The 16,450-nt window shown below is 41.6% G+C and overlaps 1 protein-coding gene across 1 annotated transcript in view; it reads right to left on the bottom strand.

Moving 5' to 3' along the window:
- TTN (titin) overlaps positions 1-16,450 on the bottom strand; it is a 241,187-nt gene that overhangs the window by 179,463 nt on the left and 45,274 nt on the right. Inside the window, exons 44-58 of the mRNA XM_066189851.1 lie at positions 7,453-7,731; positions 5,825-6,388; positions 5,074-5,355; positions 4,685-4,963; positions 4,041-4,319; positions 3,666-3,944; positions 3,255-3,542; positions 2,860-3,138; positions 2,478-2,759; positions 2,088-2,366; positions 1,699-1,977; positions 1,326-1,604; positions 920-1,207; positions 542-820; positions 91-372 (exon numbers count right to left, since the gene is read on the bottom strand). Of these exons, the coding sequence (XP_066045948.1) occupies positions 91-372; positions 542-820; positions 920-1,207; positions 1,326-1,604; positions 1,699-1,977; positions 2,088-2,366; positions 2,478-2,759; positions 2,860-3,138; positions 3,255-3,542; positions 3,666-3,944; positions 4,041-4,319; positions 4,685-4,963; positions 5,074-5,355; positions 5,825-6,388; positions 7,453-7,731 (4,497 nt within the window). The remainder of the gene's footprint in view (positions 1-90; positions 373-541; positions 821-919; positions 1,208-1,325; positions 1,605-1,698; positions 1,978-2,087; positions 2,367-2,477; positions 2,760-2,859; positions 3,139-3,254; positions 3,543-3,665; positions 3,945-4,040; positions 4,320-4,684; positions 4,964-5,073; positions 5,356-5,824; positions 6,389-7,452; positions 7,732-16,450) is intronic.

The raw sequence follows: 16,450 nt of genomic DNA, 5'->3' as shown, positions 1-16,450 counted from the left end.
TAACCATAAATAGTTTTGAGGGGAGAAGAAGCATCTCCTACTTCCTCACCCCATATATGTGACAGAGATGACAAGATGTTCAAAACCAACCTTTTACTTTCAGCTCGATGCTGCAGCTCTCACTACCTGCATCATTGTGGGCTTCGCAAACATAAATCCCACTATCTGCCACTCTGGCTTGAGTGACTCTCAAAGTGGCTAAACCATCGATGAAGGAGATGCCGTACTTTGCTTGGTCAGTCACTTCATTCCCATCCAGGTACCATGTAATGTGGATCTCTGGTGTGCCTACTACCTGGCATTCAAAAGTGGTGGACTGTCCTTCACGCAAAGCTACTACAGAAGTTGGCATCTGAATAAATCTAGGGGGCTCTAGAAGATGGACAGAGAAGTTGAGACTTTATAATATTCAAGGCAGGAATAAAAAAGCCCCAGAATTTAAAGAAAAAAAAGAAAAAAAGGTCAAAAGGCTTCCTCCCCCTCCCACCAAAACTGCACAGAAAAATCAGAACCAAAAAAATTAGAAGATTGGGTTGCACACCTTTTACAAACAGAGTTGCTTTGCAGGTTGCAGTCCCCACATCATTGCTTATCTGACAAGTGTAGTTCCCAGAATCAGATGTCTTAGCTGAGAAGAGCTCCAGAACACTAGAAGTGTCGTCCTTCCAGACAGATCGACTGGCTCCAGACAGGAGCTCCTGGCTGTCTTTAAACCACTTTATCTGCAGAGGAGCAGACCCTTTCACCAGTGCTTTTAACTGAACCCTAGCATTGGGCACAACCTCTTGAGACTGGGGTTTCTCCACAAAATATGGTGGTTCTATAACATGCAAAAAGGAAGAAAGGGGATTACTCTGAGATGGGGAAATCCAAAATTATGAATGAGAGACCTAACACAAGACAAAGAAGGAACTCAAACCTTTGACTGTTAAGAACCCGCTGCATTGGTTGCTTCCTGCTTTATTTGTTGCTTCACAAGTGTAAGAGCCACTGTCTGTGCCTTCCAGTTTATTTATTTCCAGAAATGCTGTATTATCATGGAAAGAGTATTTGTGCTTTTCACTTGCTGTTATTTCTTGGCCATCCTTGTACCATTGGATACTTATAGGATGTGAACCAGACACTATGCACTCCAGGTGGACAAAAGACCCCTTAATGCTGTCCATTTTCTTGAGTTTTTTGGTGAATTTAGGTGGTATAATGAGATCTATCCAAGACAGAGTAAAAAAACAAAATATGAAATTCAGTCATGATTGTGGCAGATGTCAGCTCAGGAGAAAAGATTTTGTATCTAAAAGCAATAATAAGAGAGAGCCCATACCCACCTAGGACATTAATGCTGGCAGAACAGCTACTGCTCCCAACGTCATTTTGAACCTCAAAAATGTATTCTCCACTGTCCTTCTTATCTGCATAAAGCACCTTTAAGACTGAAACAGTATCTGTAACACTGATCTTATATTTTGGGCCCAATGTCAGTTCCTTGCCATCTTTGAACCATTTGGCTGTAACAGGTTTTGTTCCTGAAAATTTACACTGCAAGGTTGCTGGGTCCCCCTCAGTCACATCTATTGACACAGCCTTGTCCACAATTGTAGCAGGTTCTGTTGTAAACAAGGAGATAGAGTGTTAAGTGCATCTGTAAAAATCCCAAGGGAATGGTCTCAGATCATTGCAAGCCCTCAGGGCAAGACCAACCTTTGACAGTCAGCAGAGCAGAACACCTCTGAATTCCTGCCTCATTTTTAGCCTGACAGAAATATTTCCCATCATGTTTCAGCTCAATAGATCTCACCATAAGAGTGGCAACATTGTTCACAAAGGTCATTTTGATATTGTTGTCTTCAATCACTTCATCATTGTCTTTCAACCAGGACACAGTGATGGGCAAGGAACCTTTAATAGCAGCCTGAAACACAACTGTTCCCCCTCGAAGGGAGCTAATGTTTTCTATCTTCTTCAAAAACTGCGGAGGCTCTGGCAGGAAGAAAGTGGTTATGTAAGTACAAGTCAGGTGTGTAACAGTGTGGCATGGAAACCACACTGGGATAAGAGCATGTTAATAATGTTCTGCACTTTGCACTAACCTTTCAGCGTGACCTCTGAACGGCAGAGGCAGCTCCCAACATCGTTTGTTACTCTACACTCATACTCGCCAACATCAGAAGCATCAAACCTGAAAACATGGAGGCTAATCAAAGATTTCTCAATGCTTATTCTGTGCTTCTTACTGCTCCGCACGGGTTTATCATCTTTCACCCAAAACACTTCAAAGGGAGGTGTGCCAAGCACCTGACACTCCAGAACCACATCAGAATCCTTCAGGACTTCCATGGATTGAAACTCCTTGCTAAAATAAGGCGACTCTATAGTGTGAAAAAGAAAGTGCACTTTGCATTAATCATACTTCTGAAGCTGGTACCACTGTACTGAGTTTAAAGATAACTTTAAACTGTGTGGCTAGATGTCACACACACCTTTAACTGTAACAACACTACTGCAGATATCTTTTCCAGCATCATTTTTGGCTTCACAAATGTATTCCCCACTGTCTTCAGTATCAACGTCTGAAACATGGAGTATTGCCAAAGATTTTGTAAAAGATATCCTGTATTTGTCACTCTCTTTTAGCTCTCTATCATCCTTGAACCACGTGATTTTAATCTCAGGAGTACCAGTGACTTCACAGGTCAGCTCAGCATATCCACCTTTCTTTACCAGATGAGTTGGCTCTAGTTTCTCCTTGAAGGCAGCAGGTTCTGTGGATTTAAGAAGAGTGCTCAGGACAAAAAACACAGAAAAGAGTGCCACTGTGTTAAACCAGCAGCTAGAATTTTAAATACGAGTAAGAACCCAAACCTTTCACAAATAAGTTTGCACTGCATGTTACTGAACCAGCCACATTGGAGACTTTGCATGTATATTTTCCAGAGTCAGATGGTTTGACTGCATAAAGCTCCAAGTAACTTGCTAATGCTTCTGTCATAATGTAGCAGGATCCTCCTGTCAGCAGTTCAGTATCACCTTTAAACCATTTCACTGTGAGTGGTGTTGTGCCTTTAAACATTCCTTTGAAATGCACAGTTGACGCAGGCAATACATCTTGAGACTCTGGTTCTACAGTGAAGCTGGGTGGCTCTGGATTGCGTTGAAAGGAGAAAATTGTCAAGAGTAAGAGAGGGCTTGCTTTGGAAAAGAAAAGTATTATCACAAGATAAGTGAAATTCCAAGAAAAATGAAACAAATTGCCAAACCTTTTATAAACAAAGTGCTACTGCTCTCTTTGCTACCAGCAGAGTTTGTGGCTCTGCAAATGTAGACCCCAGCGTCATTTGCATCTAGGTGTTTTATTTCCAACGATGCTGAGCCTTCTGCAAAGTGTACTGTGTACTTGGCACTTGAAGTGATCTCAGTATCCTGCTTAAACCATGAGACAGTCATTGGAAGAGAGCCTGAGATTTTGCAGTCTAGGTGGCATGAGGCGCTAATGATGCTGTCAATATTCTTCAGTGGTTTAGTAAAGAAGGGAGGGATCGTTCGATCTGTTGAGAGTGAAAAAAATTACAGAAAGCAACACATGAGCAAAACAGGAGTGCTGTTCTGCTTCTGGCTCTGTTGGGCACAGAGCAGAGCAACTGGGCTCCTTGCAAAGAGGCAGTACCAACCTAGCACGGTGAAGCTGGTAGTACAAGAGCTGATGCCCACATCATTGGATATCTCAAAGGTGTATTCACCACTGTCCTGCATTTCAGTGGCATAAAACTTGAGCTGGGCAATGTTATTTTTGAAGCTGATCCTATATTTTTTGCTGGCAGGTAATGGCTTTCCATCTTTGAACCATTTGATTTTCAGCTCTGGAGTGCCTGTGACAGTGTACTCCAAAATAGCTGGTTCCCCAGCTGTAACCTGGATCATTTCGGCTTTTTCAATTATTTTGGCAGGTTCTACAACAGAATTAAACAACTGGTGTTAAGGACAAAAGGAAATTTCTTCTCCTCTCAGGTGGGAGACTGCAGGGATCACAGCACTTCTCCACTGACCTTTCACTGCAAGTTCACCAAAGCAGGACTGACTTCCTGCATCATTCTCAGCTACACAGGTGTATTTGCCACCAGAGCTCAGCTGGACTCCAGTAATTTGGAGTGTTGCTAGACCATGATCAAATGTCACTCTCACATTGTAATCATCTTTAATAATGTCTTTGCCCTTCATCCATGTCACAGAAATAGGCTCTGACCCTTTCACCACGGCCTGTAATGTAACACTATCTCCAGCCAGAGCTGTCACATTATCGATTTTCTTAACAAAAGTTGGTGGTTCTAGTTCAAAGAGAGACAAGAAAAAAATACTCATTTACTATTGCATCATCACATAAAATCTGATACTTAAAGACAATTTTGTAAGACAGTATGTGCAGTACATGTCACAATCCAACAAAAGAGCAGGCAAGTTGGAGAACTGCTTTCTCCAGCTGGGAGCTAATGGCCCATTAATCTCAATGTTCTTCAAATTCACAGGTTTGACGCCAGATAAGACTCAAGATTCACATAGAATTTTAAGAGAAGAACATATTCTTTCTCCCCAGTCTCCCCAACCTCCCACAAATTCAAAGAAAAGACATTTTATGAAATAGGAGGTTTTTGCCAATCCCTTCAGTAAGTGGAGTTTTCTCTCTCCCACTGACCTTTCAAGATGTATGTGGCACTGCACATGCACTTTCCGACTTCATTAGCTATCACACACTCGTATTCACCGACATCTGCACTATTAAATGAGGACACCTCCAAAGAAATAACAGCCTTCTGAGAGGTCAACCTGTATTTTTTACTACTGCGAATCTGCTTCTTGTCTTTGTACCAGCTAATCTCAAAGGGGCCAGTGCCAGCAACCTCACACTGAAGAATGGGGTTTGTTCCCTTCACTAGTTCTGCAGGTTCAAGCGTTCGGATGAAAGATGGAGGCTCTATAAAAGCAGTAAGAAAGAATTACTCAACCATGCCAAAAAAAAAAAAAAGAAAAAAAAAAAGAAAAAGTTTTTTCTCAAGAATGTGACTGGCAGCAACAAGGACAGACCTTTGACAACCACTTCGGTGGTGCAACTGTCACTTCCAACCTCATTGACAGCTTCACATGAGTAGGTCCCAGTGTCATCAACTTTCATTTCCGAAATATCTAACACAGCCACAAAATTGACAAAGGACATCCTGTGTGTGTTACTTTCATGGATTTCCTTATTGTTCTTGAACCAAGTAACCTGGATTTCAGGAGACCCTTTGATTTTGCATTGAAGGCGTGCAGAGTCTCCTGGGGTCAGTAAATAAGATGGATCCACCTTCTTCACAAAGGATGGTGGTTCTGAAAATGGGAAGAAAAGGGAAGAGGGGGAAGAGTTGGTAAAAAGGGGAAGAAGGGGAAGAGGAAAGGGGTAGGAAAGGGAAAAAGAAAAGGGAGAAAGAAAAGAAAGCTGAGCTACAAAGCTTTGAAAGATTGCTTCCCAGAGCAAGAACAAAATACAACTTGACAAGAGATCAGCATAATCTTTGCTGAGCTGCAGCTTCTGTGGGTTTTCCTTTCCCTCTTCACTCATCTCTACCCTGCAGGCAGGAGCAATTCTTGATTTTCTCTAGTGAAAGAAATACTGAAGTAACACACTGTGCACTGTAATGCAGCAGGGGAAAAGACTTCATGGGGAATGGACCAAGACCATGGCAGGTCTGAGAAGAATTCACAGTGTAATTTCAGCCCAAAGAAGTCTTTTGCCTGTGAAAGAAGAAATGGGGTATGCAAGAAGACAGAAGGAAAAGGGGGCATAAAGCTATCTTACCTCTGATTGTGACGCTGGCAGAAGAGGAACTGCTGCCTGCCTCATTTGAAGCAGTACACACATAATGGCCTGAGTCCTTGAGCTTAGCCAGAGGAATCTCAAGCGAGGCTATTTTGTCTTCAAAGTAAATCTTATAATCTTTGCCTGGAGGGATTTTGTTTCCATCCTTTGTCCACCCTACAGTTACTTTCCTGTCTTCATCTACCTGACATTCAAGGCGTACTTTTTTATTAACTGCTGACTGTACTGACTGCAATTCCTTAATGAATTGGGGCTTGTCTATAATGACCATTTCAGTCTGGCAAATATCAGCCCCAAACTTGTTAGAAGCTTTGCAAGTGTAAACCCCTCTGTCACTAGCGGTAAGAAGGGAAATTTCTAAAACATGTTTATTTTCCACTTTGGAGATCTTGTGGTGGTCTGACGGTGAAATAGTTGTTCCATCTTTCTGCCAGGTGATGTCGATGACTGGAGTGCCCGAAACAGTACACAGGAACTTGGCACTTTTGCCAACAAAAGTAGTAATAGGTTCAGGTCTGGTAAGAAACGTTGGTGGAAATGCCTCTGCAAAACAAAGGGGTTCAATGTTATCAAGAGGTGGGGAACAGAGCCACATTTGCCAGGGACAGAGAGCAAGAGAGGCCAGCTTGTCACTGGACACTCTTAAGCAGAAGAAAACAGCAGTGAATGAGATAAGAGGTTTTAAAGATGGTAAATTTTGGCTTTTGGTTTTGTATTTCTTCAATCTATGTATTGCTCCAGAGCTTGAAGGCATTTTGAATCTCTGGAGCAATGTACAAACTAAAGGAAAAAAACCAAAAAGCCAGAAATTCATCCCCCAAGGCTGACATGTTTATGCACTGTTCTCTCAAGATGGGGAAGTTTGCATGCATTTCACTATTCATGTGCCTTTTTCTAGTCTCTAGCACCTCGCAGAGACCACAGAAGGAGTCCTCCCAGAAAGAGAAAAGTCAGAGTAAAAAAAGTCATCACACAAGAAGCACCCAAAAGATGGTGGTTTTTTGTTTGGTTTTTTTTTCCTTTTAAGGAAAAGACCCTGCTGAATATCTCTCAATAGACAAAAAGTTTGCAACTTGAAACTCTTTAAACCTTCTTTAGTTTAAGAACATCTATTTCCCCAGTCACAGAGTTCCCCTTTGGCCACGGCACAAAGATGTTCAGGTATGCAGATCTGCATAACCTGCATCGCAAGTATAGTTACAAGATAAATTTAGGGTGCTAGGATAATCACACAGTGACTATTACACCAAAAAATTAGATTTAAGAGTATTTCTTTTGGTATGACAGTTAAATAAACCATCTTCAAGAATGTATTCACAAAGCAATCCCATGCTGTTTCTCCCTGCTCTCTTTCCCCCTTTCTTTCCCTCTGAAACTTTTTCACACTGATTCCCTTCTCTTCATACAGAAAGCACCTAAAAGAAGCATTCTCAAAAGTTATTCATTTTCTATGCTTGTGCCTGCCACAATTAGGTATGGATTATGTGTTATAATGGCAACCAAGAGCCCTACCATAAACATGTGCAAGTATAGCAGTGAAAGCATTAAAATACACCAAGATTATGGATTTCACAGAAAAGAGGAAGTATTTGAAAGTCTGTACTTACCAGTTACTGTTAAAACAGCTGTAGAGCTTACACTGCCATGCTGGTTGGAAGCCTTACAGCTATATTCCCCACAGTCAACAACTTGAGGCCTTGGGATCTCCAGCGTGGAGAGGTAGTTGGAGGTACGAATGGTGTATTTGTCCCCATCATATATCTCTCTTCCGGCTTTGTACCACTGGAACTTGACATTGGGAGCCATCTCTACCTCACAGGTAAACTTGGCCACATGATTTACAGCAACCTCCAAGGGTTCAAGCCTTCTCCTCAGGATCGGTGCAACTGAAATTAGAAGCAGAGAGTAACTCAAAACCCTGCCTGCTGACATTCTGAAATTAAGTGATTGACTGACTGAAAAAAAAAAAAACCAACCAAACCAAAAAAACAAAAATGTGACATACTTGCAATTCACATAAAGTGACTGCAAAAGAAAAGACATCTGCAAGAAATGAAAGTAGTACTAGGCTCAGTGGACAGACAATCTTACAGTGCATAATGACATCATAGAAACAATGGTGTTACTGGAAATCAAAATGAAATAGCAATGCATAGAAATAGCAATAGGATATAAATATATAGTAACATATCCTGGAGTTGTGAGAAATTATGGTGTGAACAAGAAATGGTGGTGAATCTGTGCAGTGACTCTAGGGAGTGAGAGAGGGTGAAGCAGGACAAAAATGGGAAGAGCAGGTCCACTTCTCAGGCAAGAATAGAAATGATCAGGATTGAGATACAGCTTTGTCCTGACCATGCCAGTACAATGAAACAACAAAGTTCCTGACCAGAGACTGGGGTAAGGGAAGTGAGAGGCCTTGCAATGTGGTAAAAGGAACCATCAATCCAGAGAGAGAGGGCCCTCTCATTAGTGGCATGATGGTATTAATATTGTATCTCTGTCCAAAGATACACATAGCAGGGGAGGTTCATTAGTAGAGCAGTGCATTAAAAAGATTATTTTGTCCCCATAATCCAGCCTCTTTTAACAACTGTGAGTTTTGCTTCTGTTGCTCTTTTTCCACTTTGATTCAGCGCCTCACAGGTGTCTCTCCTTGGTGAATCTCCCCACACACTTTGCTTATTACTAGTGTGTATGTGTCCTGATCTTGCAAACAGTTGAATTTGTTGCCTGAAGAGACCAGTTTACCCTCAAAGTACCAGTTCACCTCTCTGACATTTGTTATGACAGACACCAGCCTGACACTCTCCTCTTCCTCCACAACAGTGTCAACCAGTTTGCTGTGTATGATGGGATAACTTTTTTTGCCCAGCTCATCCTCTTGCTTTCCATGTCTAGTTTCCAGATCCTCTCTTCCCACTTCCTCACACTTTACTTCCCTTTCCTCTTTCCTTTTCAGTATTTCTGTGGGTGTCTTAAACAGAGAGGCAGAGACTACATTAGCAGTGGCTACAGCAGCACCCACATCCTTGATTTGTCCATGCTCGGTCACAATGTTGATTACTTGTGCAGAAAAAGGGTGTTCCAGTGGTATTTCTGCCTCCGTAGTCCTCTCAGCCTGCTGGGGCTCCAGCAAAAAGATTTCACCAGAGGATTTTCCTGAGAGAAGAGGGCTAGAGGAGAATGGCAGTGCTTTGGATTTTTCACCAGTCAGGGGACATTTATCTTCCCAAAGAAAGGAATAAAAAACTTGTTTCAAGACTGTTTTCTGGTCAGCTGTCTGAATGTTGACTTCTGCCAAGGAGACTTGGATTTCTATGGGACTGCATCCTCCTGTGGTCACAACATACATGCACAAAGTATGTGCATTCTCCTTGGTGATGTTTATTGCCTGTACTTTAACATCTTCCTTATCAGCCAACCATTCGGAAAACAAGAGGTTTTTCTCACTTACCACTGCAGCTTTCAGTGCATTTCTGATTTGAGACTTTATGTCTAAGCTGCAGCTCTTGGGAACCAGAGCAGTGAGCTGTGTCTTTGTTGAGGACATGGCTTGGCTGGAGCTCATGAGAGTACATTGTTTCATGGAATTGTTTCTCTGCCCTCTGCTACTGCTTAAGTGGCTTGGAAAGATCAACATATTCTTCCTCCATAGACTGGTTTTCTTCCAGCAGCAAGGGAAATCTCACAGCCTGTCCCTCATGTATTCTTGCAGCAAAATCTTCCTTTGCTGTTTCCAGGAAAGAAATGCTTTCCAGGGGGACAGCTTGGCCCTCAGTGAAGGCAAATTCAGAGAGAAATCCGGGTTCAGTCTTCAGCTCACCTTGTGCTATCTGAAAGCCTTCAAGGATCTGGACTTGGTCACCATTCATGGCATGGCTCTCAGTGGTGCTTGACACCTGTAGAAAGGTTTGGGAAGCCTCTGTCTTCAGAGCAGTCAGTTGTTCTCTTGCCTTGGGGATGACTTTCTCTTTGGGCATGAGTATCTGTGCAGCTACAGTCCCAAGGCAGCCTGGCAGTTGTGCCCCATCACTGCTGCAGGCACCACACCCTGGGGGCCAGCAGGGAGGGTTTCCAGAGGCTCTGCCAGAAGCCCACTGCTCTCTTGTATTGTGGCTGCCTGGGTGAGCATCTCTTCAACACTGCGCTGCCAGGCAGGTTGGTGGCAGGCCAGGCAAGATGTCCTCCCTGGACAGCATGTACACTGCCTGGCTCCTCTGGAGCTGAAGGAGGGTTAAAGGGTCTCTCAAGGGCTCAAGACTGAGTGCTTCTTCTATTGCAGAAAGCTCACCAGCCTCCTCGTAGGAAAGGCGGCTTTGGTCCTCTGCCACTGCAGAGTGCTGCAAGGCCAGGCTCTGCCTGCACACAGCATGCTCCTCAGGCAGCACAAGGAGCTCAGCAAAGCACGTGGCCTCACCCAGGGCACTCACAGCCCTGCACGTGTAGAGCCCAGTGTCCTCCTGCATGCAGTCCCACACGGTCAGGGAGCCCGAGCCTTCCAGATGGTGAGCAATGGAGTGACGTGCACCAGAGCAGCATTGCTGGCTCCCCTTGGACCACAGCACGTCTGGGCATGGCTCCCCCACCACGGTGTACTCAAAGACTGCCCTAAAGCCTGGTGCACACTGCACGCTGTCTGGCTCCCTGGCAAAGCAAGGGAATCCTGGCTTCCTCTGGCACATGTGGAGCTGGGCATTGCAGCTGGTCTCACAGTGCACATTGCTGGCCCCGCATGTATACTCACCCTCATCCTGCACACCTGCGTATGGGAGCATGAGGCTGTGGTCATTGCCAGCAAATACTAACTTACAGTCCGTGCATGGAGTGAGCTTTGTACTGTTGAAAAACCACTGGATTTTGGGTGTGGGGCTGCCAGTAACAGTAACAGAGAGCCTAGCTACATCTCCCTGCCAGACTTCAACATCTGAGACCTGTTTAAGGAAAACAGGGGCTTTGCCCTCTTCTTCAATTTTCATCTTTGCTTTGCTGAAATAAACTGGTTCTCCAGGTTAAAATTCAAGTATTTGCTCTCTGTCAGGTAACTGAAGGCCTCTGCTGTAGCCTTCATTTCTTCCTTCCTCAGAAGAGGCTATAAGAGACCTATTGATGTCTGCATGGAAAAAAAATTGTTTAGTTTAACTAGAATATTTATGAGAACACTCATAGATAGCAATACACAGTGTTAGGGCAACTAGTTTTCTATAGCTGGAGGCTTTCTCAATACTATACAGCAGATAGCAATGAACAGGAGGTCTGTGTTCTCCCCTTGGTGTCACACCTGCCAAAATGACTAAGACATGCTGTGTTGTCAGGGTGCTTAAGAATTTCCTATCTTGACCAGGTTGGGTATGTCTTTAAACCTGACATCACAGTATGGGTTAGGCATATCCCTCCAGGGTGCACTGTGCAAGTAACAATCAAGCAACATTGATGTATTTCACAGGTATAATAAAGTGGTATGTCATACATATTTGTATGTACATCTATGCAAACAAGTACAGCAGAATAGTGCTAAGACCCTGATTTAAATCAAAACAACAACAAAAAAAGCAGAATGCCACAATTAGGTTTGAATCCCTATCCCCCCAAACCAACCAACAAACCCACAATCTTTTCAGCACACTAACCTTTCTTCTGATGCACAGTTCATCTCTTTAAACTAACTTTTGTCTTGCACACCAAAAGATTACATCTACCTTACCAGCTTTGTCCTGGTTTTGTCATTAGACCCTTAAGTTTACAGCATCATTATTACAGACACCACAAGTTTAAACCCTTGATTAAATATAATTGATTTAAATCTCTGCTTTTGAGCTTCTCCCTGTCAAGATGTGGCATACTAAAACTCCCGCAATGTCAGAGAAAAAGAGAACAGACTTTTAAGATTTTTTTGTTTTCTTGCCTCTGTGAAATTATAGATTTATGTGTTGGACAACTTTAGTTCCAATAATAGTTTAAAAATGAGAAGAAACAGAGGTCAAGAACATCTCTGCAGATGTTTGACCATAGAATCATCACTGAAATATGAAATTTCCAGGAAAGAAACAATTCATGAAAAGCACGATGCAAGGAAAACCTTTGGAAATCAAATACTGTTATCCTCACTGAGTCAAGTTTGCTCAGTGAAGACCCAGAGTATTTGATGCTGGAAAGATATAAGAATTTAAAGAAAAGGAATAAAAGTGTGAGTGGATTAATGTCTCTAGGCACTGTAATGGTGAACCTTGATAAGCTTCTCAATTACAGTGTCTTCAATTTTAAAACTTATTGAGAGAGAAGAATTTTTGCTGCACTCCAACAACAAATTTTAAAACAAAAGACTCTGTCACCTAATTCTTTCTCATTAGTTTTAGTAATCATTAGTCTTGCCACAAATGCCATCATATAAATGACATAGCACAGTGCATGCAATGATTAACAGCAGAAAAAAATGCTTGAGTAAAAAAAAAAAAATTTCAGCAGTTCTTCAGCATTACTTACCAATCTTGTTAAAACACAAATAAATTGTGTAATAAATTGTGCAAGTAAATTTGAGAATGGGTGGCAGAATTGGGCCAATAAAATACAAAAATAAAAAATATAAAAATTGCAGAGTGAAACCCATGTTAACACAGGAGAAAGCTTTATACATAGGAGCATGGCAAAAATTAGTGCACTTTTGTGTGTTCCTACTATGAGAGAAAAACTATACAGATACTTCTTCATATATGAATAAAGTACAAGAAGTGATGGACTTAATTAATTTCATATTTATTTCACAAATTACCCATACATGTTAACATTCAATACACATTGATGACAAATAGACATATTTATTTCTATTTTAAGATGCTTGTTTTGTAGAAATGAAGACACATTAAATCTGAAAATAAAATTGTGAGCTTTTTGATTCCTATGAAAACACAAAATTTTGAAAAGAGATAGTCAAGCTATACCAGTTGTCCCGGACTAAGTTCATTCAAACCTAGGATTACTCCAGATTTAATAACTGTAGTTTAGGTGAACCAGGTGCTCCTGGCTAATATATGAAACTTAAACCAAGACTTATAAATTTACATAAACCACAAACACCACTACATGGGTAGAGAAAAAGATGCTTGACCATATATTTCAGATGTGAACATGAATTGAGACCTGTGTGGCTTACAGCTCTAAAACCAAGTTATGGGCCTCTTTCTGCTAAAAATATTCAGATTTACATGCAAAATAAACACACTTCACAATTGCACAAGAACTAATCAAAGGGCCTCTGACCTCTTTGACTTTGCAACTAAAAGACCCCTCACATCACAGGTGACATAGATCAGACAATTTATGCCAACCTCCCTAAGGACCTCTGCTGTCTAATGAACCAGTGCTGCACATCTACACAAGGAATGGATTAGGGACACATCATGGAGTAACCCTTTCCCAGCACAACATTGGGTCAGACAGTCATGCTTCTCTTTCCTACCACCATTACCTTTCAGAAAGCACAATTAGCTCTGCCTTTCAACATACAAATCCTAAATATTTATCAAGAATGCCACCCATTCTCTGACAAGACACTGAAGTGACACACTTGCATTAGCCTAAACACTTCAGTCATTTTGCCCGGGTACTGTGTCATTAGAACTTGCCACTCCTGATTTTAAATTTATATCAGGCAACACGATTGGACAAGGTGAATCTTTTGATCAAAAATTACTGTCCCAGGTGAGTGATGGGATAGTCTTAGAAGATAACAGATTTTTTTGAGGCATGGTAGTCTCACTGTGAGGATGCATCAAACTCAGAAATAAGAATTTGTATGAATGTAACTGAATATACTACAAGGAGTAGTTTTTATGCTTAAAATCACTACTCTGCTTAAAGCTGTTTGCAAGGCAACTGACAGCAATTTGCAAATGGTTGGAAGAATCTCATTAATAGGTAAGCAAAACTAATTTTTGCTTAGGGATCTTGAACTCAACATCTCACCTTGACATATAGGTGTTGAGAAAGCTGGTATGTGCATTAGAGAGTAATTTAGTTTCTGAGAAACATTATTTAATAACTTTCCTCCATTTCCAAGATTTTTCTTAACCAATTAATTATTGTTTCTGTAAGATAGATTTAATTGTGTTTAAATTAGATCAGCTACTGCTGATTTATCCTAAATATTAGCATTACTTTAAATGTGAAAATACATATTCGCATCGAGTACATTAATGTAAAAATCTCCTGTGCTGAGAAAATGCCACATATAACAACTGAATATATTCCCCTTATTTCTGGTCATCTCAATACATAGCACACTTAACTGTTCTTAATAATAAAAAAATAGAGAGGAAGAAAAAAAGAATATGTAGAAACGTAGTTCTTATGTGAAACAAGAATAGTGCATAAAAAATATCTTACTTTTTTACTACTATGCATTTTTTACAAATGACACTGGAATACAGGGACAACCAAAATTATTTTAATGAATTTACAGTAACATAATTTGTTATTATTATGCTCCCTTTGTCCTTTCCCTTTATCTCCTAAAAATACAGTACAAAATATGCTTTCATGTTTATTACTTGGTAATAGAGAAGAAAATCCTGTCCAGTCTCTACTAATGCAAAATTTTCATTTTTCTTCCCATTGCTCTGCTTTTCTTTGCAATACCATAATTTCATTGACTTAAAAAAGGCACTTAATTCCATGAGTCAGTAGAAAGAGGCCCATAAATGTAAGAATTTTGCAGTGATAGAAACCATAAACAGGATTTGAATCATGTTCTGACACAACATTGTGAGAGGAGGAAATACCAATTTAAGAAGTTCTTTAACAGAACTATATCCAAACTAAACAGCAAGCATAAGTTAGAGTTCCATACCTCTAGGTTGTAAGAAAAAGGTGGTGTCTACATTTTCAGGTGATTTCTAGCCTACATAAAACAATAGTGATTGCACTGTTACAGGCACACAGGTATCTGTACATTATACAAAAAAATCAGTCCTACACAAATGAGTGTCAATTAAAATATCTTTACAAGAATGCTCAAGGAGTGTAGAAGGAGTCTGAAATATCTCTCAGTGCAGAAAGTGTGCACAAAATCTATGCATGGATTAAATCTCACTTAAATTCCCCAAAGAAGGCAAATCTAAGTGAAACACAAATATGCCCACAGAGTGGTTTTCATCCTTAAAGAGATGAAAACAATGCCCCTAAACTGCGTGCTGCATTTTTACCTGCAGTGAACAGCATCATAAAAACACTTAGGATTTCAAGACAGCCTCTGAAACAAATTATGGAAATTTAGTATAATGTTAACACAGCACAAGTCTCAGCAGTTCCTGCCCTGTTAGTGGCTATACATTTGTACTGCCCACTATCACTTTGCATCAGGTTTTCAATGGTAAGACTGTGCAAGCCGTTTTGCTCTTCCTGTGCACAGTACCTATCCCCTTCCAATAACACCCCATCCTTGTACCAGCAGACACTTGGACGGGGGGAACCAGTCACGAGACACTGGAAGCACACTGAGGCACCTACAAATGTACTGTAGTCAGAAATGAGCCTCACAAATCTGGGAGGAACTTCTGTGACCTGGAACTCAAAGCTGCAGCTCTCTGAGTCCTCTGCCCTAAATTCAACTCGTTCCTCTTCGGATGGCTCTGCAAACACATCAAAACTAATGTTGACACACTTCTCCCCTTCCACTTCCTGCTCTTCTTGAGTCACTGCAAGCAGTTGGATTGCTTTTTCTGAGTCATCTCTGTGTGGCTCAAACTCAAATTCCAGCTCTATTTCTGACTGGTCACCTGGGCTCACAGTCTTACTCAAAAGCAAGTCACACTTCTGGGACCTGTATGGGTCACAGCCTGTAACTGTCTCATTGCTCATTGCATTTGCTTCCTGCTGAGCCTTGACCACAAGGGAGCCTTTGCACGTTGCTTCTCCCAGCCTGTTCACTGCCTGACAGTGATACAAGCCACTATCAGAAGGTCCCACAGTATGGACCTTCAGACTGTGAAGTCCCTCCTTCTGACTCACAGCATACTTCCCTGTGCCAGGTGTCACACACGTGTCACCTCTGAACCACTGAACTAGTGGGACAGGAGTACCTGTTACAACACACTCAAAAACTGCATCCAAGCCTTCTGTCACCTTGAGATCTGTAACGGGCACAGCAAAGCGTGGAGGCATTTCAGTTACTTGGAAATCAATTTTTACATCATCATTCTCCCCTGCTGCCAGGCCTGCAGCTTGTTCTAACAAGGCAAGTGGAAGTACATCTAGGGAAACCACCATGCTCTTCTTGTCTGGGCTAAACTCAGGACTAGTTATGATTTTGACCTGCTTCTCAAACTCTTTCACTTCATTTTCATCCAGCTCCACTTCCAGGAGAATTTCCTGAGGTGAAGGGGACCTTGAAGATGTGTTTGGCTCCATGTCAAAGTGTATAACATGCTGGTGGGTGACAGGAGGTGGCAGTGCCAGTGAGCGTCCATCTTCAGGCAAAACTTCCACCTCTGCAATACTTTTAGCTTCCCCGACAATGTTCACTGCATGGCACAGATACTGTCCTTCATCATCTTTCTGGACATTAGTGATTTCTAGAACATACTTGTCCCCATCCTTCTCTATTTGCAC

Source organism: Chamaea fasciata, unplaced genomic scaffold, assembly GCF_029207755.1.
Source record: "Chamaea fasciata isolate MVZ Bird 193981 ecotype frontalis unplaced genomic scaffold, bChaFas1.0.hap1 SCAF_8, whole genome shotgun sequence".
NCBI lineage: Eukaryota > Metazoa > Chordata > Aves > Passeriformes > Sylviidae > Chamaea > Chamaea fasciata.
The sequence above is the reverse complement of the archived record's forward strand: the minus strand, read 5'-3'. Positions and strand labels throughout refer to the sequence as shown.